The 27,242-nt window shown below is 36.3% G+C and overlaps 1 protein-coding gene across 1 annotated transcript in view; it reads right to left on the bottom strand.

Annotated features, from left to right (window-relative positions):
* LOC137651043 (uncharacterized) overlaps positions 1–27,242 on the bottom strand; it is a 284,537-nt gene that overhangs the window by 55,384 nt on the left and 201,911 nt on the right. The window contains exons 4-6 of the mRNA XM_068384182.1: positions 12,115–12,219; positions 989–1,105; positions 301–393 (exon numbers count right to left, since the gene is read on the bottom strand). Coding sequence (XP_068240283.1) covers positions 301–393; positions 989–1,105; positions 12,115–12,219 — 315 coding nt within the window. The remainder of the gene's footprint in view (positions 1–300; positions 394–988; positions 1,106–12,114; positions 12,220–27,242) is intronic.

Genomic DNA, 27,242 nt, shown 5'->3' with positions numbered 1-27,242 from the left:
TTGGCCAGTTTTCATCGCCACTCTGAGCAGTGCTGATTGTTGATGGTGGGAGATTTTTGTCTGATCGCTCACGGCAAACCTACTTGGTATGGGTGGCCCTGACCAGTACAGCTTCCCTGATAATGGCGATGAGTAAACCCTTTCACTACGTTAAGGTATCTTCATTAAGAAAGGGGAGACTAGAACACGATGACCTTAATAAGATGAGCTTTAAGTTATCTAACAAACACAATGGTAAATATACGGGTAGTTTATAAAACCTGTCCAAACTGTTAAAATATATATTACTTGAACACTTACTTTAAGTAATAACTCATACTGTGGCACTCGCTGAACAGGTTTAATAAGGAGGGCCTTGAGATCAAGTTTACCAGGATGCTCCCGAGCTCTTGCCTGAAATTAAAATGGAATATAAATCTAAGGTTTTCACACACAACATTTCACATACTTTTGCAGCTCGATAGTCATGTACAGTTGGTTTCGTTAATTGGTGTCTGAATTGATGTCTGACAACTCTACATTGTAGTAGATAACATTGTGCTTAGGAAAAGAGAAACTGTTAGCTATACTGCATGTAAATATTATTTATCTATACAGCACTTCGTAAAATTAATAAAAAGAAATTCAATAAGTATTTACAAGCTCAGCCAAAGCACTTTTATTAAATTTATGAAGTGCTATTAAGTAAATAACAATATTTTCTATCTAGCACTTCGTAAAATTAATAAAAATATTTTTCATCAAGTATTTACAAGCTCAGCAACTTTGTTTTACAGGCAGCATTGGCAATACTTTCTTTTTAGTTAAACACAGCATTACCTACTACAATCTACAGCTGTCAGATGACTCCGTAGCTTCCTGTGAAGTTTATCAGAATTAATGAAGCCAACTGTACCTCAAATAAAACAATCAACGTAATAACCATTGTAAAAGATATATACAATATTCTTCATTTATCGGAAACATTTTATACTAAATTTCAACTTACCACCAAGAAGTGTTTGAAAGCAGGCTTTGCTTGAGCTGCTGCCTTTGCTGCCTCTTGAGCGGTCTTCCAGTTGTTGGTGAAGGCAGTGTAACTCTCAACGACTCCTGGGTCATTGACCTGAGGAAAGACAAATGTTATTAAATAGGGGTTATTGGTACGGGCGGTCAGCAATGTAAAAATGACACAATTCTATATTATCAGGTGGTTTATCATATATCTTAGTAAACACAGTATTCTATAATATATGAACAAATATAAAGATAGCACTATGTGGATACAACTGACTGACTGGTTGAATGGCTAAACAGAACAGGCCTGTGGGAAACGTCCTTGCCTGGTGATCACCGGACTGGGGTTCGAGTCCCGCTCAAACTCGTTAGTTCCTTTAGTGTCTGCAACCTCCCCATCCTTGTGAGCTAAGGATGGGGTGTTTGGGGGGATTTGAAACGTCCCTGCCTAGTGATCACCAGACTAAGGTTCGAGTCCCGCTCAAACTCATTAATTCCTTTAATGTCTGCAACCTCACCATCCTTGTAAGTTAAGGATTGAGGGTTTGGGGAAGCCTTATAGATCAACCTGCTGAATTATCACCAGCCATTGCCTGGCCCTCCCTGGTCCTAGCTTGGTTGCTGATCATATGTATATATGATCAGTCTCTAGGGCATTGTCCTGGTTTCTAGGGCAATGTCACTGTCCCTTGCCTCTGGAAACATCCAGCAAGATCTGTTAAAAGGTTTAAAGGCTGCTCATGAATGGCAGAGGCAAGGGACAGTAACATTGCCCTGTCAAGCAGGACAATGCCCTAGAGACTGATCATATATACATATGATCAGTGCCCAGGACCCCTCTCCACCAAGACTAGGACCAGAGAGGGACAGGCAATGGCTGTTGATGACTCAGCAGGTAGACCTATAAGCTTCCCCAAACCCCCATCCTTAGGTCACAAGGATTGTGAGATTGCAATGACCAAAGGAACTAACGAGTTTGAGCGGGACTCGAACCCCAGGCTAGTAATTTCCGGTCAGGGACGTTACTACATAGGTTTAAAGGCTGCTCCTGAATGGAAGAGGCAAGGGACAGTGACAATGCCCAAGAGACTCGCCACTTAAACACAAGATCAGCGTCCAATCACCCTTTCCACCTACGACTCGAACCCCAGTCTAGTGATCACCAGGCAGGGATGTTTTCAATGGTCCACCATATGTAAGATCGTCAACTACCAAAGACAGTAATAGTTCAGCTTACTAAAGCTTTGCCCAAACTGTGCATGTACATACCCACCCACACACACATAAGCTATACATTATCATATATCAATACGGATATTTATACTCATTATGTTAGGATTCTGCCAAACAATTTACCATGTAATATAAACTTGAGTCAGGTTTGGTCAAGATTAAATTTTTATACAAATCTACTAAAATTGTAAGAAGGGAAAAGCTAAAGTATAGGCTAACTTCATAGGGATATGTTCCAGATAATTTTCACAATAATTCAAGGTATTCAGAAATTACTTTATTCAATGTTTTTTCCAGGTTAGAAAATTCTCTCTCTCTCTCTCTCTCTCTCTCTCTCTCTCTCTCTCTCTCTCTCTCTCTCTCTCTCTCTCTCTCTCTCTCTCTCTCTCTCACACACACATGGTTCGAATTTAGTTTTATAATTTTCTCTTAAGAATAATAACCTGAAAGACTAAAGATATTAAGACTTTCAAGAAGAAACTAAAGACTTTCTTGTACTCTAAGTGCTTCGATAGTGTAGATTACTTGCTAAGCTGCAACCCTAGTTGGAAAAGCAGGATGCTATAAGGCCAAGAGCTCCAACAGGAAAAATAGCCCAGTGAGGAAAGGAAATAAGGACCATTGTAGAGGCTATGCCACTACCCAAGACTACAGAACAATAGTTAGATTTCAGAGTGTCCTTCTCCTAGAAGAGCTGCTTACTATAGCTAAAGAGTCTCTTCTACCCTTACCAAGAGAGTTATGGAGTGTCCTTTTAATGGCCAGACAGTACTTCACTGGATCTGTACCAACCGTGTGTCACAACCTTCTCTCGGGTCGTCACATATCCTTCTCTCTGGTTACGGTTCACTTTCCCTTTGCCTACACATACACTGAATAGTCTGGCCTATTCATTACAGATTCTCCTCTGTCCTCATACACCTGACAACACTGAGATTAGCAAACAATGCTTCTTCACCCAGGGGTTAACTACTGCACTGTAATTGTTCAGTGGCCACTTTAATTTTGGTAAGGATAGAAGAGACTCTTTAGCTATGGTAAGCAGCTCTTCTAGGAGAAGGATACTCAAAAATCAAACCATTGTTCTCTAGTCTTGGCTAGTGCCATAGCCTCTGTACCATGGTCTTCCAATGTCTTGGGTTAGAGTTCTCTTGCTTGAGGGTACACCCGTGCACACTATTCTATCTAATTTCTCTTCTTCCTGTTTTGTTAAAGTTTTTATAGTTTATATAGGAAATATTTATTTTAATGTTGTTACTGTTCTTAAAATATTTTATTTTTCTGTGTTTCCTTTCCTCCCTGGGCTATTTTCCCTGTTGGGGCCCCTGAGCTTATAGCATCCTGCTTTTCCAACTAGGGTTGTAGCTTAGCAAGTAATAATAATAATAATAATAATAATAATAATAATAATAATAATAATAATAATAATAATACCAAGAGGAAAGTAGCCAGTGAACAATTATAATGCCGTACTTAGCCCCTTGAGTGAAGAAGTGTATGCAATAAACTGATCTTGTAATTCCTTTAGTGTATATGGTTCCTGTGTGTGATAGGATCAGGAAAGCAGCAATCTTGCAGCAATTTTTTTTTTTTTTTGTATGTTGAACAGGCTGACATAAGTCTTTTTATGGTTTATAAGTGAAATATGTTTTAATGTTTTTAAAATATTTCTATTCAATTGTTCATTACTTCTTATATTGTTTATTCATTTCCTTATTTCCTTCCCTCACAGGGCTATTTTTTCCCAGTTGGAGCCCTTGGGCTTATGGCATCTTGCTTTTCCAACTAGGACTGTAGCTTAGCTAATAAGAACAACAACAACAACAACAATAATAATAATAATAATAATAATAATAATAATAATAATAATAATAATAAAGTAATTAATGCAATATGCCCTGCAGTATGCCCTTTTTTAATTTATCATTATCACTAAATAAGTCAACAATTAATTTATTTACAACAATTAGCGCATACAATTATCACCACTCAATGCCCAACCCACTCACACGTCCAACTAGATTATACAACAATAAATCCATTTATCCATCGCTCATACATTCTTATTGTTGCCATTCACACCCAGCTAACACAATCTGCTTTACCCAATTATGATGTGATCCAAAAATAGCAGCTTTTTTTATTTCGGCTGGAAAAAACTGGACAACTGGAAACTGGAAACTAATCAAAGAGATATTATAGTTTTTTTTTATATATTAATCTAATTACATCCTAGTTTTTTCGAAGCTCTGGTTAACTCTGTTGTGTAAAAATGGTTATAATGATTCTGTAAGGTACAGTGGGTTTAAATTTAGTTTATTATTATCATCATCATTATCATCATCATCATCATCATCATCATCATCATTATTAGTAGTAGTAGTAGTAGTAGTAGTAGTAGTAGTAGTATTTGCTAAGCTACAACCCTAGTTTTGAAAAACAGAATGCTATAAGCCTGAGGGCTCCAACAGGGAAAATAGCCCAGTGAGGAGAGGAAATAAGGAAACTACAAGAAAAGTAATTAATGATTAATATAAAATATTTAAAAAAAACATTAACAACATTGAAATAGTGATAATGAAAAGTGAATGTATATACAGTACGTCTGAGTGAATTCACATTATCTTGTTGGGGGTATTGAAGAGTCTTAGTGACCAGTATACGCGATCTGTCAATATTGATGGCTAAATGTTTAGATAGATGTGCACACACACATTCAACCCTTCCCATCCCATTCCCCTAGTAGTTATACGTCTAACAATGCTGCTCAGCGTGACCGGAAAGATATATTCGAGTTTATCATGAAATGCAGTGAGCACTTATGTTCCCGCTTCTTTTAAACCTTTGGTGGCATGATTGGTAGCGACATTGCCTTTCATTTGAAGGGGTTCGGGTTCGATCTCAGTATGAGGTAGAAATTATTTCTATTTGAGCACGATATTGGGTGGATTTTCATATATATATATATATATATATATATATATATATATATATATATATATATATATATACTGTATATGTATATATATACATATATATATATATATATATATACACATACACATATATGTATATTTAAATTATACATATATATACACATATATATAAATATAAATATATATATATATATAAATATATATATAATATATATATATATATATATATATATATATATATTAAATATATATATATATATATATATATATATATATATATATATATATATATATATACATACATACATACAGACACTTGCCCTTTTTATATAGGGGAGATGACTAACTGAAAGGGAAGTAGCATGAATTAGCTTGACGGTTAAAAGTGATATAATAATTCTATATTTACTTCCTAATCAAAACAGGCATCACAAAATAATTTTAAACTCACTGGGACGAACGAATAATTAAATTATAAGTTACAAGGTGCAGTAAAATGGCAGATAACAGAAAAAAAAAGTTACTTTATGAACATGAGTCATGGTATGACAATGAAACAATATCCAACAGAATTAGTAGATTTGAGAGCAAAGCCCTCAGAAGAATATTGGGAGTTAAATGGAAGGACAGAATTAGATATGAAACTATAAGAGAGATTACTCAAGTGCCATATGTGGATGAGACCATGGTGAGGGGTGGATGGAGATGGTTTGGGCATGCTCTTCGCACTCCCCAAGAGGGATTAGTTCACAAAACTTGCAACTGGGCTCCACAAGGCACTAGAAGAGATGGGAGACCCAGACCTACATGGCTGAGGACTATGAAGCGTGAAGTAAGAGACGATGAATGGAGAAGTAGAATTGAATTAAAAACTCAAGATAGAGACAACTGGCGAAATCTAACCGAGGCCCTTTGCGTCAATAAGCGTGGGAGGAGATAATGATGATGAATAAAACAAAAAGTATGTCATCTTACCTCAAGCAAGATAAGCACAAGAACTAAATTTTGTTTTCGTTCAATTTCAGAAACTGTTTTGATTATACCATAAACAGAAACACAAAATATTAAAGAATCATAATAATTCTTTCAAGAAGAAGAAGAAGAAGAAGAAGAAGAAAATTAATTTGTTATTTATCTTCTCAGACAAGACGAGTATAGCACAGGAACTAAATTTTTTGTTTTCGGTCAATTTCAGAAACTGTTTCGATTATACCATAAACAGAAACACAAAATATTAAAGAATCATAATAATTCTTTCAAGAAGAAGAAGAAGAAGAAGAGAATTAATCTGTTATTTATCTTCTCAGACAAGACGAGTATAGTACAGGAACTAAATTTTTGTTTTCGTTCAATTTCAGAAAGTGTTTTGATTATAACATAAACGACCATAGACCATATTGAAGAAGAAGAAGAAGAAGAAGAAGAAGACGAACAACAACAACAACAAAAAGGAGAGGAAGAAGAAGAAGATGCAATCGGGGTCACTCAACCCACGAGGTGGAATTTCGTGAGATCCAACAGAATTTCGATAATTTTCGAGGCACCAAGGCGTGGTGGTGTAGCCGAGTTAGTTCCAATGGCTCTTTCACTTTAAACCAACGACATCCGACCTACAACGGGTGGCTGCTTTATTCAACATTCCCTTTATGTGAGGCTGAACTTAACGGTGGTCACTTTATAGTGTTTTTTTTGGGGGGAAATGGGAAAGTTTCCATTATTGTTTTTGGAAAGGAAATGACAGTATGCTAATAGTGAGGCCTCTGTTCTGCAGTGGACTAGTAATGGATGATGATTATATAAATAAATATATATATATATATATATATATATATATTATATACATATATATATATTAATATTATATATATATCATATATATATATATATATATATATATATATATATATATATACTGTACATATATAATAATAATAATAATAATAATAATAATAATAATAATAATAATAATAATAATAACAAATTAATACGTTTATAGTTCACTGCATGACAATGGCCTCAGACATGTTCTTATTCATGTCTTGGATTTAGCCAGTTTTCATCACCAAACTGGCCAACTGCTGATTGGTGATGGTGGGGGATTTCATCTGATTGCTCACAGCAAACCAACCTAGTATGGGCGGTCTGCACAAGTATAGCTTTGCTGATACCCATATTAGGTTGGTTTGTTATGAGAGATCAGACAAAATTCTCCCACCATCACCAATACGCAGAGACCAGTGTGTTGATGAAAACTGGCCAAACACCAGACATGAATAAGGGCACTTCTGAGGCTTTTGTCCTACAGTGGACTAGAGACGGCTGCGTTTGTTGTTGTTGTAGATACTCAACTCGTTATAACGTATGGAGGGTAATATATATATATATATATATATATATATATATATATATATATATATATATATATTATATATACATATAATATATATATTTATATATATTGTATATATATATATATATATATATATATATATATATATATATATACATATATACATACATATATATATGCATATATATATATATATATATATATATATATATATATATATATAAATATATGCATATATATATATGAACATATATATATATATATATATATATATATATATATATATATATAGTATAGAGGAACGTAGAGAGGAGAGGTCCCCTTTTTTTTTGTTTCTTTTGTTTGATGTCGGCTACCCCCCAAAATTGGGGGAAGTGCCTTGGTATATGTATGTATGTATGATATATATATATATATATATATATATATATATACATATATATATAAATATATATATATATATATATATATATATATATATATATATATATATATACTGTATATATATATATATATATATATATATATATATATATATATATATATATATACTGTATATATATATATATATATATATATATATATATATATATATATATATATATACTGTATATATATATATATATATATATATATATATATATATATATATATATATATATATATATAAGAAAATATAAGCAAACTAAAAATAAAAGCAAATTGCGTGCAGTAATTCTTGTTATATGTTCTAGATTAAGCCAGTACGTGCATGTTTAGGAATACCACACAGGTGTTATTTTACAATATAAACATCTGACGTCATACACTTGCTTTCACAAACACAAACATGTTCAAAAGTTTACTTAGAAGCAATGGAAAAATAGAATTAACGAGACAGATATATTTAATAACTGGAAAATCACTCTTTCACCCAGTTTTGGGCGATTTAACTCCGTCCATATCAGAGCAAACTGACAAGGTATGGCGCGCAGATAAAAAAAAGGTCTGTGCCATCGAGAAATTGCCGCAGTATAGGGGAAGGAGGGGACATGGAGGGGAAAGGGAGGGGGGAGATGAGATGGGAAGGGGGAGATGGAGATATTAGAGGGGAGACTAGAAGAGGATGAGACGGTCGTTGATGCACTGCGGGTAAACAAGTGACGAGACAGAATATAACATGTCTCTAAATTCGGTGTTCGTGTCTCTCCTTTTATTTCCAGGTGTTCGTTTACCTCCTTTTTCCCTGGTGTTCCGTGTCACTCCTTTCATTTCCAGGTGTTCCTTTCCCCCTTTTTCCCTGGTGTTCGTTTCCCTACTTTTTCCCCCTATGTTAGTGTACCTCCTTTTAATACCAGGTGTTCGTTTACCTCCTTTTCTCCAGGTGTTCGTTTCCCTCCATTTATTTCCAAGTGTTCGTTTACCTTCTTTTTTTCCAGGTGTTCGTTTATCTCTTCTTTTATTCCAAGTGTTCGTTTCCCTCCTTTTATTTCCAGGTGTTCATTTACCTCCTTTATTTTCCAGGTGTTCGTTTACCTCCTTTTATTCCCGGTGTTCGTTCCCCTCCATTTATTTCCAAATGTTCATTACCCTCCTTTTATTTCCAGGTGTTCGTGTCTCTCCTTTAATTTCCAGGTGTTCGTTCGCCTCCTTCTATTCATTGTGCTTATTTGCATCCTTTTTCCCTAGTGTTCGTTTCCCTCCTTTATTCACAGATGTTCGTTTACCTTCGTTTTTTCCAGGTGTTCGTTTCCCTCCTTTTATTCCAGGTGTTCGTTTCCCTCCTTTTATCTGGTGTTCATTTCTCTCTTTTTTCTGGTGTTCGTTTACCTCCTTTTATTTCCAGGCCCTCCTTTTATTTCCAGGTGTTCGTTTCCCTCCTTTAATCCCATTGTTCGTTTCCCTCCTTTATTCTCAGTGTTTGTTTCCCTCCATTATTCCCGGTGTTCGTGTCTCTCCTTTTATTCCCTGGTGTTCGTTTCCCTCCTTTTATTTCCAGGTGTTTGTTCACCTCCTTTTATTCACTACGTTTGTTTGCCTCCTTTTTCCCCAGCATTCGTTTCCCTCCCATATTCCCAGTGTTCGTTTACCTCTTTTTATTCCAGGTATTAGTTTCCATCCTTTTTACCTGGTGTTCGTTTCCCTCCTTTTACTTCCAGGTATCTGTTTACCTCCTTTTCCCGGTGTTCTGTGTCTCTCCTTTTATTTCCCGGTGTTAGTTTTCCTCCTTTTATTCCCGGTGTTCATGTCTCTCCTTTTATTTCCAGGTGTTCGTTTCCCTCCTTTTTATTCCCGATGTTCGTGTCTCTCCTTTTATTTCCAGGTGTTCGTTTTCCTCCATTCCTTCCAGGTGTTCGTTTCCCTCCTTTATTCTTGGTCTTCGTTTACCTCCTTTTTTTCCAGGTGTTCATTTCCCTCCTTTAGTCCAGGTTTTTGTTTTCCTCATTTACTCCAGATTTATGCTTCTATCCTTTTTTTCACGGTGTTCGTTTCTCTCCTTATTTAGCGGTGTTCGTTTCCCTCCTCATTTCCACGGTGTTCGTTTCCCTCCTTTCTTAACAGGTGTTCGTTTCCCTACTTTCCTTCAAGATGTTCGTGTCCCCTCCTTTTTTTTCCAGGTTTTTGTTTAACTGCTTTCTTTCCAGGTGTTCGTTTCCCCCCTTTCTTTCCAGATGTTCGTGTCCCTCCTTTTTTTTTCAAGTTATTGTTTAACTCCTTTCTTTCCAGGTGTTCGTTTTCCTCCTTTATTCCAGGTTTTTGTTTACTTCCTTTCTTTCCAGGTGTTCGTTTCTCTCCTTTCTTTCCAGGTGTTCGTTTCCCTACTTTCCTTCCAGATGTTCGTGTCCCTCCTTTTTTTCAAGGTTTTTGTTCAACTCCTTTCTTTCAAGATGTTCGTTTCCTTACTTTATTCCAAGTTTTGTTTAACTCCTTTCTTTCCAGGTGTTCCTTTCCCTCCTTTCTTTCCAGGTGTTCCTTTCCCTCCTTTCTTTCAAGGTGTTCCTTTCCCTCCTTTCTTTCCAGGTGTTCCTTTCCCTCCTTTCTTTCAAGGTGTTCCTTTCCCTCCTTTCTTTCCAGGTGTTCCTTTCCCTCCTTTCTTTCCAGGTGTTCCTTTCCCTCCTTTCTTTCAAGGTGTTCCTTTCCCTCCTTTCTTTCAAGGTGTTCGTTTCCCTCCTTTATTCCAGGTTTTTGTTTCCCTCTTTTCCCCGGTGTTCGTTACCCTCCTTTTTTCCTGCCCCTCAAAATTCCTGAAATCCTTCCCTTTATTAAAGGAATTCTCAGACTCGTATGTCAATGCAGCACCTATTCGCGAATTCCGTTTGGCTAAAATGGCAAAATTAACATGAGAGGGATAACTTCCACGAAACCAGCTCAGCTTATGCATGGTATTTGGCGGATCAGGTTTGGAATACATAAAGTATACCCCCGAATGGTAAAGGTTCAATGGGATTGGATGCTGTGTCCCCTTTCTCTATAGCCTTTAACCTTTTCTCCAACTCTCATGTATGTCTGCTTGTCTGTCTTTCTTTCTTTAGAGTGTGGTATAGATTTTTGATTTGGATTCGTTTCCCTTCTCTGGTTTATTAGTCTTTTTCGTTTTGTGTGCGTGTGTGTGTGCGCGCTTTCTTCATGAAGCAAATATGTCGTTTCCTAAATTTACATTGAGTATTATTGATCTCCTAATAAGTTTTTTTTTTTTTACCCATTTGTATGGGGTAAGCTCAGTTGCCTTCTTTTTGAAGGACTTTGCTTTGGCTTTGGGGTAGACCGTAGTCCCGGTCGGCTGCCCTGCCTTGACACCGCTTAGACCCTGGTAGCATATGCCCATGTGTTGTAACAATCACCAGCGTCCTTCCTCCCAGCAGAGAGGAGTCCTGGCGCGGTTAGGTCGACAGTTCGAGACATGGGATACTGATATTTTAAGCAAAAAGGGAAAAAAATTCCCTGAAAGCAAATACGTTAAGAGAAACTTATCTATCTCAAATCAATATAAATAAATATTTCTTTCAGGTATTATTCCCAATGTACTGAATACAAACTTTGCCCATTCTCTATTCTTAATCTAGTAACTAATTCTTCCTCTGTGATATTTAATAAAGAATAAGTATGTCTGGGAAAGTGGGAGAGCCCCTTAAGAAAGTATAAAGACTTACTTTTTACCGCTTTTTAAAGTTATTTCGTTTAAACTTGAATGTAGTTATAAAGGAAATTAAGATGCTTCGATAATGCTTGGGGTTCAACATATGATCAGCGCCCAAGCTAGTACCAGGGAGGGCAAGACAATGCCCGTTGATAACTTAGGAGGTAAGCATATAAGCCTCCCAAAACCACCCGGCCTCATCCTTAGCTCACAAGAATGGTGAGGTTGCAGACACTACAAGAAACTACCCAGCTTGAGCGGGGCTTGAACCCCAGTCAAGTAGATCGCCAGACAGGGATGATTCCAATGGACCACCACAATCCTAAAGGCTATGTTCTTCATTATACATAATACAATCGCATATTATTCAGTTTTCCATTCCAAAATCTACTTTTTTTTTTTTTTACATTTCTCCTGATTTCCAGCACTCATATGACCTCAAGATTCCAGCAAAGATTCCAGAATAGATTGCAGTCACTTACCATCTGTAGGAAGATGTCCCCTACGCAGATACTGGCATCTCTGGATTCCAGTCTCTGGCGCATCTCTTCCATAAACCGCTCGTGGTGACCGTGAATTTCTGGAACCTGGAAGATGAAAAGTTATTATTATTATTATTATTATTATTATTATTATTATTATTATTATTATTATACTGGCTAATTTGAAACCCTACTTTATTATTATTATTATTTTTATCATTATTATTATAATTATTATAATTATCATTATTACTATCAATAGCTGAGCTCAACCTTAATTGATTATCATCATCATTATTATTATTATTATTATTATTATTATTATTATTATTATTATTATTATTAGATAAGCCACAACCATAGTTAGAAAAGCAGGATGCTATAAGCCCAAGGGCTCCAACAAGGAAAAATAATTCTGCATTTAATAACCGCTATCTAACCATTTTTAAACATTCTGAAACAATAATACTAGATAAGAATTCATTTGATACCTCTTCGTTGAAAATAAATACATCTAATAAAATAAATAACTCATGTTACTCCTAGTGATCTATAGCTTTCCTAATACAAACACATATATGTATATATATATATATATATATATATATATATATATATATATATATATATATATATATATATATATATATACATATATATATATATATATATATATATTTACATATATATATATATATATATATATATATATATATATATATACATACACATGTATATATACATAAGTATATATACATATATATATATATATATATATATATATATATATATATATATATATTGTAGCTACTAATAAGTTAGCATAAATTGATCTTATAAACTTGAATAAACACAAACAATAGATACTTTGGAAATTAACTGGGCTGACGACACTAGTACTCTCTCTCTCTCTCTCTCTCTCTCTCTCTCTCTCTCTCTCTCTCTCTCTCTCTCTCTCTCTCTCTCTCTCTCTCTCTTCTCCTTACAATAATACAATAGACCAACTGAGACCAAATTCTTATATTACGTCTAAGGATGAAACTTCTCTCGAGTGTAAAAGTGAGAGAGAGAGAGAGAGAGAGAGAGAGAGAGAGAGAGAGAGAGAGATAGAGATAGAGAGAGAGAGAGAGAGAGAGAGAGAGAGAGAGAGAGAGAGAGAGAGAGAGAGAGAGAGAGAGAGAGAGAGAGGCTTTTCCAATTAGGATTGTAACTTAGCTAGTAATAATAATTATTCTAATAAATAACAATAGAAATGAGAGAGAGAGAGAGAGAGAGAGAGAGGAGAGAGAGAGAGAGAGAGAGAGAGAGAGAGAGAGAGAGAGAGAGATCGGTGGAGTGGAAAGATAATAATAAGGTTAAGACATAAAGGCCAATCAAAAGACGGAGGGACAGACAACTCTGATAAAAGAAGGAATAGATAAAAGGGAGATAATTCATAATAACAAAACTTTAAACAAAGACGTGTATAGATAAATATACTTTGACATCTAGAGGGACACTCAGTAGAGCCCAGACCTCCGCCACAGCAGCTTATTTCTCGACCTTTAGCTTGACCCTTGACCTTGACCTTCGAAAATTTCATCATATCCAGATTTTTATATAATAGTTAGTCCCTGCAAGTTTCATTACTCTACGATTCAAATTGTGGCCAGGAAGCTTATCACAAGCACAAACAAACAGGGGGGGGGGGGAGTAATACATAACCTCCTTCCAACTTAGCTCGCAGAGGTAATAGAGTAACTCCTTAGGATATATATACATATATATATGTATTATATATATATATATATATATATATACATATATATATACATATATATATATATATATATATATATATATATATATATATATATATATATATATATATATATATATATCCCCTATTTAACAAAGAACATATGTCTGGCTGTATATATAAACATATTTCTTTCCTCGTCCCTCGGGTAAAGTGAGAGGGTGTAGTCATACCCTAGTGAGATGGGTATCCAGAGAGGTACACTAGGAAACCACAACTGCTGTGTTATAGTTAAGAAATGGGAGTGGGTGGGAAGGGTTGAATGTTGTGTGTGTGTGTGTGTATGTATGTGTGTATATATATATGTAAATATATATATATACATATATATATATATATATATATATAGAGAGAGAGAGAGAGAGAGAGAGAGAGAGAGAGAGAGAGAGAGAGAGAGAGAGAGAGAGAGAGAGAGTGGTGAAAAGGAAATCCTTTCTCTTCATTTAAGACAGAAGGAGAAAATGAGAATTTAAGGAACCACGAAAAGGCAGAATTAGCTGCCAACATGTCTCCTTTGGGGACACTTTTCTGTGAAGGATGGCTTCCGTGGACACAATGTTATCAAAGGATTAAAAAATATAACATTTCACGGACCAAGGATAAGATTGATGTAGATGTTATGGGGAGCGACAGGTATGTATGTTACAGACAGACAGACAGACAGACAGACAGACAGACACACACACACACACACATATATATATATATATATATCATCATCTCCTCATACGACTATTGGCACAAAGGGCCTCAGTTACATTTTGCCAGTCGTCTATATCTTGAGCTTTTAAATCCATACCTCTCCATTCATCACTTTCTACTTCTGGACATGTCTGAGGCCTTTGTTCTGCAGTGGACTAGTAACGGCTTGAGTTGATGATGATGATGATGATGATATATATATATATATATATATATATATATATATATATATATATATATATATATGTACTGTATATATACAGTGTATATATGTATGTGTGTGTATACATGAATGTATATATATATATATATATATATATATATATATATGTGTATATATATATACATATATATATATATATATATATATATATATATATATATATATAATACCAGAGACTAAACTTAATACCAAGATCGTAGAAGTCATTACCCTGAGTCTGACTTCTTCAAATCAATGGTACGTCTTTTAGCTCCCGTTACTTGGGGGGGGGGAATCTTTTTAAACCTTACACAGGATTCAAAGAACACTAGGTCTCATCCTAATTGCAGAGCAATCTACCACCTGGCGAGGAAAATATGGAACTCTCCACTTTTACAGGAGTGCCAAAGGAGTTGGGAATCCTTGAACAGTAGGAGGTTAATTACATTCAATTGGAAGGGGATGAGCAAGGGGTCCTTTGCAGGACGTTATAGAGATGGGAATTTTCATCACGTCCAGGGGTGAAAAATCGTGTGGACACGAGGATAGTTACAGATGGTTTCAGATTATAGGAGCTAAGGTGTATGTCTACTTGGTTTCAGATTATTAGAGCAAAGATGTCTACTTGGTTTCAAATTATTGGACCAAGATGTATGTCTTCTTGGTTACAGATTACTGGAGCCAATATGCATGTCTACTTGGTTTCAGATTATTGGAGCCAAGATGTGACTAATTGGTTTCAGATTATTGGAGACGAGATGTATGTCTACTTGGTTTCAGATTATTAGAGCCAAAATGTGTCTACTTGGTTTCAAATTACTGGACCAAGATGAATGTCTCCTTGGTTTCAAATTATTAGAGCCAAGATGTATGTCTACTTGGTTTCAGATTATTGGAGCCAAGATGTATGTCTACTTGGTTTCAGATTATTGGAGCCAAGGTGCATGTCTACTTGGTTTCAAATCATTGAAGCCAAGATGTATGTCTACTTGGTTTCAGAGTATTGGAGCCAAGATGTATGTCTACTTGGTTTCAGATTATTGGAGACGAGATGTATGTCTACTTGGTTTCAGATTATTGGAGCCAAGATGTATGTCTACTTGGTTTCAGATTATTGGAACCAATATGTATGTCTACTTGGTTTCAGATTATTAGAGCCAAAATGTGTCTACTTGGTTTCAGATTATTAGAGCCAAGATGTGTCTACTTGGTTTCAGATTATTGGAGCCAAGATGTATGTCTACTTGGTTTCAGATTATTGGAGCCAAGATGTATGTCTACTTGGTTTCAGATTATTGGAGCCAAGGTGCATGTCTACTTGGTTTCAAATCATTGAAGCCAAGATGTATGTCTACTTGGTTTCAGAGTATTGGAGCCAAGATGTATGTCTACTTGGTTTCAGATTATTGGAGACGAGATGTATGTCTACTTGGTTTCAGATTATTGGAGCTAAGATGTATGTCTACTTGGTTTCAGATTATTGGAGCCAATATGTATGTCTACTTGGTTTCAGATTATTAGAGCCAAAATGTGTCTACTTGGTTTCAAATTACTGGACCAAGATGGATGTCTACTTAGTTTCAAATTATTAGAGCCAAGATGTGTCTACTTGGTTTCAGGTTATTGGAGCCAAGATGTATGTCTACTTGGTTCAAGTTATTGGAGCTAAGATATATGTCTACTTGGTTCCAGATTATTGGAGCCAAGGTGCATGTCTACTTGGTTTCAGATTATTGAAGCCAAGGTGTATGTCTACATGGTTTCAGAGTATTGGAGCCATGATGTATGTCTACTTGGTTTCAGATTATTGGAGCCAAGATGTGTCTACTTAGTTTCAGATTATTGGAGCCAAGATTGTCTACTTGGTTTCAAATTACTGCACCAAGATGTATGTCTACTTGGTTTCAGATTATTGGAGACAAGAAGTATGTCTACTAAAGGTTCTATAGTAAATTATTTTTAGTGAGGCAGAATTGCATAGACTCGCAGGGGTGTTCTTTTAGCTCGGAGAAGTTTCCTAAAAGGTGATTGGTCGGACAAAAATACTTCCGACCAATCAGCTGTTAGAAAAGTTGTCCGAGCTAAAAGGACACCTTTCGACTCTGTGCAAATCTGCCTCACTTAAAAGAATTCATTATAGAGCTTTTAAATATTTCTCACTAGGCATCCAAAGCACTGGATATATTAAGGCCTTCAACTATACTGAAGACTTTCTTGTTTCGTACGTATGTATGTTTGTTCTAGGCAGTACCTCCCCAATCTTAATCATGAATATATAGAACAAACAAACGTACCACAAAAGAAAACTAATATTGCCCTAACAGCTATAATTCCAACCTTTGGCCTATATTAACTTTGTAGTTACTTCTCAAAGCAATAGCGCAAGATAACATTGCCAACTTTTTTCCTAAGCTATCACTTTACAGTCCCGAGTCCAAAACACGTTCGGTTGAATGTTATAATTAAAGGTGCCTTTAGGAAACAGGCATAAGTTACTCTTGCTTTTATTATTATTATTATTATTGTTATTATTATTATTATTATTAATAAATTTATTATTAATACTATTATTATTATAATATAAATTTATTATTAATACTATTATTATTAATAAATTTATTATTATCATTATTATTATTATTATTATTATTATTATTAATACTAAAAGCTAAGCTACAACCCTAGTTGGAAAAGCAGAAAGCTTTAAACTTAAGGGCTCTAACAGGGAAAAATAGCCCAGAGAGGAAAGTAAATTAATAAATTTTATTATTATTATTATTATTACTATTATTATTATTATTATTATAACTAGCTGAGCTTCAAACCTAGTTGGAAACGCAGAAATCTATAAACCAAATTGCTCCAACGGGGGAAAAATAGCCCAGTGAGGAAAGGAAATTAATAAATTTTATTATTATTATTATTATTAGCTAAGCTACAACCCTAGATGGAAAAGCAAGATGCTATAAACCAAAGGGTTTCAACAGGGAAAAATAGCCCAGTGAGGAAGGGAAATAAGGAAATATATAAAGTATATTATTAATTTATTATTATTATTATTATTATTATTATTATTATAAAAAAATAAGCTGCAACCCTAGATGAAGCAGAAAGCTTTAAACTTAATGGCTCTAACAGGGAAAAATAGCCCAGTGAGGAAAGTAAATTAATAAATTCTATTATTATTATTATTATTATTACTAGCTAAGCTACAACCCTAGTTGGAAAAGCAGGCGTCTATAAGCCAATGGGGTCCAACAGGGAAAAATAGCCCAGTGAGGAAAGGATATAAAGAAATAAATAAACTATATTATAGTTATTATCATTGTTTTCATTATTATCATTATTACTAGCTAATCTGCAACCTTAGTTGAAAAAGCAGAAAGTTATAAAACCAAGGGTTTCAACAGAGAAAAATAGCACAGTGAGGAAAGGATATAAGGAAATAAGCTACAATAGAATTAATGAACAATTAATATCAAATATTGTAAGAACAGTAACATCATCGGCATAGATCTTTCTTATATAAACTATATTAAAGAAATACCATAGGAAGAGAAATAAGATGGAATAGTGTGCCAGAGCGTACCCTCAAACAAGAGAACTCTAACCCAAGATAGTGGAAGACCATGGTACAGAGGCTATGGCACTACCCAAGACTAGACAACAATAGTTTGATTTAGGAGTGCCCTTCTCCTACAAGAGTTGCTTACCATAGCTAAAGAGTCTCTTCTGCCCTTACCAAGAAGAAAGAAGAAATTAGGCTTGCTTGGATTTAACCTCCCAATATATATATATATATATATATATATATATATATATATATATATATATATATATATAAATAAATAAATAAATATATATATATATATATATATATATATATATATATATATTAAGGCGTTATTAGAGAACCAATAAAATAAGGCTTGAATAAGTAACATGTCCCATTCATGGAAATATAAAATTAAAGGCTAAGGAAACGGATATGGGAACGCAGGATAACAAGGGAGGGGGAAGGAAGGAGTAAGGAGGAGTTAAGGGGGAAAGAGGGAGGAAAATGGAAAGCGGGAGGGAGAGAAGGAGTGAAGGGGGGGGGATAAATTCAAGTGGATAAGCACTCCCCCCTCCCTTAATGTTATATAAGTATCGCCATTCGTTCTCAAATTAGGGACGTATTCAGCAAGAGGAAGGATGGAGGTTGAAGGGTTTTTTTTTTTTTTTTTTTTTTTTTTTCTTTTTTTTCCAGGGGGGTCGTTGAGATATATTATGGCCTGATGACCATTTTCATCAGCTTCCTTTTTTCCCCTCTCTCTCCGTGATCATAGATGCTGGCGCCTCGCCTGGATGCTCCGAGTAATAGTTATTCACTCAAAGACAAAGTTTTTTTTTTTTTTGGGGGGGGGGTTCTTCAAGGACTTAGGTTTGATGAAGTTCTCTTCAAACACACACACACACACACACATATATATATATATATATATATATATATATATATATATATATATATATAAACATTTTGGCTAACCTACAACCCTATTTGGAAAAGCAGGATGCTTTAAGCCCAAGGGCTTCAACGGGAAAAAATAGCCCAGCGAGGAAAGGAAATAAGGAAATAAATAAAATTCAAGGGAGGAATGAAAAATTAATATATTTTAAGAACAATGACGGACTAAAATTAGGTCTTTCAAATTAAACTATAAAAAAAGAAGAAGAGAAATAAGATAGAATAGTGTGCCCTAGTGTACCCTTGAGCAAGTGAACTCTATCCAAAGACAGAGGAAGACCATAGTACAGAGGCTATGGCACTACCTAAGAATAGAGAATAATGGTTTGATTTTGGAGTGTCCTCCAAGAAGAGCTGCTTACCATAGCTAAAGAGTCTCTTCTACCTTTACCATTAGGGAAGTAGCCTAAATTAATTTATTAAATGCTACATACAGCAAAAACTTTTAGATTATAACTAAGTTTTTAAAAAAATTATCGAAAACATAGAAAAAATGTAATAATATGTGATAATGTCAACGTGCCTAAATCTCTTTTCGAAACTTCACCAACTGTAAACTTATAAATTTTGGCCTAACTTTTGAGAAAATTTATTGAAAACATAAAAAAAATATGTAATGGTGATAATGTCAACGTGCCTAAATTAATCTACGAAAGTAACCTATAGTAAACCTGTAAATTTTGACTAACTTTATAGAAAAGTGACTGCAATTTTACAAAAAAATATGCAATGATGATAATACCAACATGACTAAATTAATCTACGAAATTTCACCTCCAGTAAACATATGAATATTGACAAACGTTTTATAAAAATTATTGAAAATATACGAAAAAACATGTAATGATGATAATGCCAACGTGCCTAAATTAATTTCCGAAATTTCACCTACAGTAAACATATGAATATTGACAAACGTTTTAGAAAATTGACAGCAAATATACACAAAAATGTGTAATGATGATAATGCCAACGTGCCAACATTCTCCAAGATCGAAATGAAAAGGCCAAAGAACACCCAGCTCCCCCGCCCCTAGGTATTCATTTTCCTCTAACTGGTAAAATGAGGAAGTGGACAAAAGAAATTATTTGAATGGATGCCCCAATAGAAAGGAAGATTAGAAACACGTGTCATTCTACGACCTTCAGACCTTCAAAACAGAGTTGCCAGGTTGTCCTTTTTTTCAGGCCAAAAAATACTCAAATTTAGCCTTTTTTTAAAATTAGTTGACCTTTAGTAATATCATGAAAAAAAGGTGGGTTTTAGATACTATATTTTTAGCCTTTTTCTAATAATGGGTTGGCCTTTTAAAGCTACGGTTGATTATAAGTTGGCCTTTTCACATTTAGAAAACATGGCCATCCTGCTTCTTCCATAGACACCTGGCTATCATTACCCTCAAGGTGGGCTTACACGGTTGAACACAGTTCGACAGACAAGTGTTTGAAGAGATGTTTGAACCACACGGGATATTTGATTGTCGAACAGTTCGAAGAACATGTACTCTCGCTTGACTTTTATGGGCGGGGCTTCAATGTCCACAAACCTCATGCATTTGTGGCTCGAAGAACGTCTACTCTCGCTTGACTTTAGTGGGCGGGGTTTCAATGTCCAGAAACCTTATGCATTTGTGACACAAAGAACGTGTACTCTCGCTTGACTTTTGTTGGGGGGGGGCTTCAATGTCATCAAACCTTATGCATTCGTGGCTCGAAGAACGTGTACGCTCGCTTGACTTTTGTGAGCGGGGCTTCAATGTCAACAAACCTTGTGCATTTGTGGCTCGAAGAACGTGTACGCTCGCTTGACTTTTGTGAGCGGGGCTTCAATGTCAACAAACCTTGTGCATTTGTGGCTCGAAGAACGTGTACTCTCGCTTGACTTTTGTGGGCGGGGCTTCAATGTCAACAAACCTTGTGCATTTGTGGCACGAAGAACGTGTACTCTCGCTCGACTTATGTGGGCGGGGCTTCAATGTCCACAAACCTTGTGCATCTGTGGCTCGAAGAACGTGTACTCTCGCTCGACTTTTGTGGGCGGGGCTTCAATGTCCACAAACCTTGTGCATTTGTGGCTCGAAGAACGTGTACTCTCGCTTGACTTTTGTGAGCGGGGCTTCAATGTCCACAAACCTTGTGCATCTGTAGCTCGAAGAACGTGTACTCTCGCTCGACTTTTGTGGGCGGGGCTTCAATGTCCACAAACCTTGTGCATCTGTGGCTCGAAGAACGTGTACTCTCGCTTGACTTTTGTGAGCAGGGCTTCAATGTCCACAAACCTCATGCATTTGTGGCACGAAGAACGTGTACTCTCACTCGACTTATGTGGGCGGGGCTTCAATGTCCACAAACCTTGTGCATTTGTGGCACGAAGAACGTGTACTCTCGCTCGACTTATGTGGGCGGGGCTTCAATGTCCACAAACCTTGTGCATTTGTGGCTCGAAGAACGTGTACTCTCGCTCGAATTTTGTGGGCGGGGCTTCAATGTCCACAAACCTTGTGCATCTGTGGCTCGAAGAACATGTACTCTCGCTCGACTTTTGTGGGCGGGGCTTCAATGTCCACAAACCTTGTGCATTTGTGGCTCAAAGAACGTGTACTCCTGCTTGACTTTTGTGGGTGGGGCTTCAATGTCCACAAACCTTATGCATTTGTGGCTCGAAGAACGTGTACTCTCAATTAACTTTTGTGGGCGGGGCTTCAATGTCCACAAACCTTATGCATTTGTGGCTCGAAGAACGTGTACCTTATGCATTTGTGGCTCGAAGAACGTGTACTCTCGCTTGACTTTTGTGGGCGGGGCTTCTATGTCCACAAACCTTATGCATTTGTGGCTCAAAGAACGTGTATTCTCGCTCGACTTTTGTGGGCGGGGCTTCAATGTCCACAAACCTTGTGCATCTGTGGCTCGAAGAACGTGTACTCTCGCTTGACTTTTGTGGGCGGGGCTTCAATGTCCACAAACCTTGTGCATTTGTGGCTCGAAGAACATGTACTGATGCTTGACTTTTGTGGGTGGGGCTTCAATGTCCACAAACCTTATGCATTTGTGGCTCGAAGAACGTGTACTCTCACTTGACTTTTGTGGGCGGGGCTTCAATGTCCACAAACCTTATGCATTTGTGGCTCGAAGAACGTGTACCTTATGCATTTGTGGCTCGAAGAACGTGTACTCTTGCTTGACTTTTGTGGGCGGGGCTTCTATGTCCACAAACCTTATGCATTTGTGGCTCGAAGAACGTGTATTCTCGCTTGACTTTTGTGGGCGGGGCTTCAATGTCAACAAACCTTATGCATTTGTGGCTCGAAGAACATGTACTCTCGCTTGACTTTTGTGGGCGGGGCTTCAATGTCAACAAACCTTATGCTTTTGTGGCTCAAAGAATGTGTACTCTCACTAGACTTTTGTGGGCGGGGCTTCAATGTCCACAAACCTTATGCATTTGTGGCTCGAAGAACGTGTACTCTCTCTTGACTTTTGTGGGCGGGGGTTCTATGTCAACAAACCTTATGCATTTGTGGCTTGAAGAACGTGTACTCTCGCTTGACTTTTGTGGGCGGGATTCAATGTCCACAAACCTTATGCATTTGTGGCTCGAAGAACATGTACTCTCGCTTGACTTTTATGGGCGGGCTTCAATGTCCACAAATCTCATGCATTTGTGGCACGAAAAACGTGTATTCTCGCTTGACTTTTGTGGGCGGAGTTCAATATCAACAAATCTTATGCATCTGTGGCTCGAAGAACGTGTACTCTCGCTTTACCTTTGTGAGCAGGGCTTCAATATCAACAAATCTTCTGCATCTGTGGCTCAAAGAACGTGTATTCTCACTTGACTTTTGTGGGTGGGGCTTCAATGTCAACAAGCCTTATGCATTTGTGACTCGAAGAACGTGTACTCTCGCTTTACCTTTGTGAGCAGGGCTTCAATGTCAACAAATCTTATGCATCTGTGGCTCGAAGAACGTGTATTCTCGCTTGACTTTTGTGGGCAGGGTTCAATATCAACAAATCTTATGCATATGTGGCTCGAAGAACGTGTACTCTCGCTTTACCTTTGTGAGCAGGGCTTCAATGTCAACAAATCTTATGCATCTGTGGCTCGAAGAACGTGTATTCTCGCTTGACTTTTGTGGGCAGGGTTCAATATCAACAAATCTTATGCATATGTGGCTCGAAGAACGTGTACTCTCGCTTGACTTTTGTGGGCGGGGTTCAATATCAACAAATCTTATGCATTTGTGGCTCGAAGAACGTGTACTTTCGCTTGACTTTTGTGGGCGGGGCTTCAATGTCCACAAACCTTATGCATTTCTGGCTCAAAGAAGGTGTACTCTCGCTTGACTTTTGTGGGCGGGGCTTCAATGTCCACAAACCTCGTACATTGATGGCTGACTCCAACTCTTCCATTGCTTGATTAATTGATTTGAAGTTCACTGGCATCCTGACTCCACCTCTTCAAACCGTTTCAAAAGCAGGGGTGACAATATGGTTCGAGGAATCCACTTCGAACGTGTAAACCCAGCTTTAGATTCCCAGAAGATATTTTCTCCTGGAGATAAGATATGAAGGAAGGGATTCTCAAATCTCTCAAATTACTTAAAGACTCGAAATTAGAGATGTTTAGTATGGACATTTTTTTCTTATTTCACTTTCAGTTTATCCAAATGAGGATATTTTTCCGCAGATACTTTCAAAAGAGGAGTTGTTGTTGTTGTTATCATTATTACTAGTATTATTATTATCATTATTATTATTATAATTATGATTATCATTATTATGATTATGATTATTATTATTATTATTATTATTATTATTATTATTAGTAGTAGTAGTAGTAGTAGTAGTAGTAGTAGTAGTAGTAGTAGTAGTACTTGTTAAGCTACAGCCCTAGTTGGAAAAGCAGTATGCTATAAGTCAAAGGGCTCTTATTATTATTATTATAATTATTATTATTACTGTACTACTTACAAAGTTACAACCCTACTTGGAAAAGTAGTATGCTATAAGCCCAAGGTCTCCAACAGGGAAAATAGCCCAGTGATGAAAGGAAATAAGGAAAAACTACAGGAGAAGTTTAAGAACAATAATAACATTGAAATAAATCTTTCATATATAAAGTACTGAAACTTGAAAATAACAATAGGACAAAAACTTTAACAAAATAAGAGGAAGAGAAATAAGATAGAATTGTGTAGCCGAATGTACCCTTAAGCAAGAGAACTCTAATCCAAATTACAAGACAGTGAAAGCCTATAGTACAGAGGCTATGGGACTACCCAAAACTAGAGAACAATGGTTTGATTTTGGTGTGTCCTTCTCCTTGAAGAACTGCTTACCATAGCTAAAGAGTCTCTTCTGCCCTTACCAAGAGGAAAGTGGCCACTGAACCCAATTTTATTGCAGTATTTAACCCCTGTCTGAGTAAAATTGTAGCCAGGAAGTTATTCACAAACAAACAAACAGACACACAGGGTCGAAAACATAACCTCCTCCCACTTTCATTAGCAGAGATAATAATAATAAATTACCAATTTCACTAACACATTGGTCAGGGAACAGTAGCCAATAGTGTAGTATAAGAAATACTCATGTAGATCATGATGAAGGGTAGATGGAGATGGTTTGGGCGTGCTCTTCGCACTCCCCAAGAGAGATTAGTTCATTAAAGACCCAGACCTACATGGCTGAGGACTATGTAGATATGTGAATAAAGTTCACAGGAGAATATTGGGGGGTAAGTGACAGGAAAGGATTAGAAATGAAAAAGAGAGATTACTCGAGTGCCATATGTGGATGAGATCATGGTGAGGGGTAGATAGAGATGGTTTGGGCATGCTCTTCGCACTCCCCAACAGAGATTGGTTCACCACACTTTCAACTGGGCTCCACAAGGTACTAGAAGAGTTGGAAGACCCAGACCTACATGGCTGTGGACTACGAAGCGTCAAGTACATGATGAATGGAGAAGTATTAATTTAAAAGCTCAAGATAGAGACGACTGGAAAAATCTAAGCAAAGACCTTTGTGTAAATAGACATAGGAGAAGATGATTATGATGATGATGATGATGAAACTCACCAAACTGAAATTGGAGAGAAACGAGACATGGAAGTGACTGATCATACAAATGTCCTTCAACTTAATTATTCAGATGAGGGAGAGACACGATGGGACATTAATCAAGTGAGGCTTGTTACACAAATGAATTTGATATCAACATTCAGCTTCAATAACAAGAGGCAAACAAAAACATTATATAAACAATGAAACCCATTGTTGATAAACTCATAAGACCAAATTTGATATATCAGCAAGGAGAAATTTGGAATGAAATAAGGATGGAAAATCCCAGAAAAGATTTAATAGAAGAAATTCTATCGAGTCGTTAAGATACAGTTGGATACATGAGTCACCGGTACACCCTCACTCCAGAAATGTGCATCTTGTCATATCCTTACTTTGGGGCGAATAATCAAAGAGATAGTGTAGGGAATGATGGCAGAGGTGGTGGGCGGGGGTAAATAAAGGAATTCGCCGCGCAGTAAGGGAGTGGCTGGGTGCACATAACAGCAAGGTGTACCAGGAATTCATGGGACCAACTGTATGTATGTATGTATGTATGTATGTGTATATATATATATATATATATATATAATATATATATATATATACATAATACAAATACACACATACAGTATATATAATATACATATATATATACAGAATATATATATATATATATATATATATATATATATACATAATACAAATACACACATATACAGTATATATAATATACATATATATATATTTATATATATATATATATATATATATATATATATATATATATATATATATATATATATACCAAGGCACTACCCCCAATTTTTGGGGGTAGCCGACATCAAACATATGAAACAAAAAAGGGGACCTCTCCTCTCTACGTTCCTCCCAGCCTGACAAGGGACTCAACCAAGTTCGATTGGCACTGCTAGGGGTGCCACAGCCCACCCTCCCCCGTTATCCACCACAGATGATGCTTCATAACGATGAATCCCTTACTGCTGCTACCTCCATGGTCATCCAAGGCATCGGAGGAAGCAGCAGGGCCTATCGGAACTGCATCACAATCGCTCGCTATTCATTCCTATTTCAAGCACGCTCTCTTGCCTCTCTCACATCTATCCTCCTATCACCCAGAGCTTTCTTCATGCCATCCATCCACCCAAACCTTGGCCTTCCTCTTGTACTTCTCCCATCACCTCTTGCATTCATCACCTTCATTAGCATATATGATAAATTTTGCATATTTAAACGTATTTTTCATATTTCAAATAAGCCATATAAATTAATACATTAAAGTCTGGATTCTCTTAACGACCTCGGGATCAGAGCCGCAGGCCATATCACTCGGAGACTATAGTATCTGAGCGGTTGGGTTTCGAACCCTGGTCCAGGATACTTGTATGACAACAACCTTACCACTTAGCCCTGTGTGTGTGTGTGTGTGTGTGTTTAAGAATGATCAGTGGAACAAGAGATGTTTCTGTTATTATTATTACTAGCCAAGCTACAACCCTAGTTGGGAAAGCAAGATGCTATAAGCCCAAGGGCTCCAATAGGGAAAAATAGCCCAGCGAGGAAAGGAAATAAGAAAATAAATAAATGATGAGAATAAATTAACAATAAATCATTCTAAAAAACAGTGACAACGTCAAAACAGATATATCCTATATAAACTATTAACAACGTCAAAAACAGATATGTCATATATAAACTATAAAAAGACTCATGTCAGCCTGGTCAACATAAAAACATTTGCTCCAACTTTGAACTTTTGAAGTTCTACTGATTCAACTACCCGATTAGGAAGATTATTCCACAACTTGGTCACAGCTGGAATAAAACTT

The sequence above is a fragment of the Palaemon carinicauda genome, chromosome 1, assembly GCF_036898095.1.
Source record: "Palaemon carinicauda isolate YSFRI2023 chromosome 1, ASM3689809v2, whole genome shotgun sequence".
NCBI lineage: Eukaryota > Metazoa > Arthropoda > Malacostraca > Decapoda > Palaemonidae > Palaemon > Palaemon carinicauda.
Note: the sequence above shows the minus strand (reverse complement) of the source record. Positions and strands in the feature narration are given on the sequence as shown.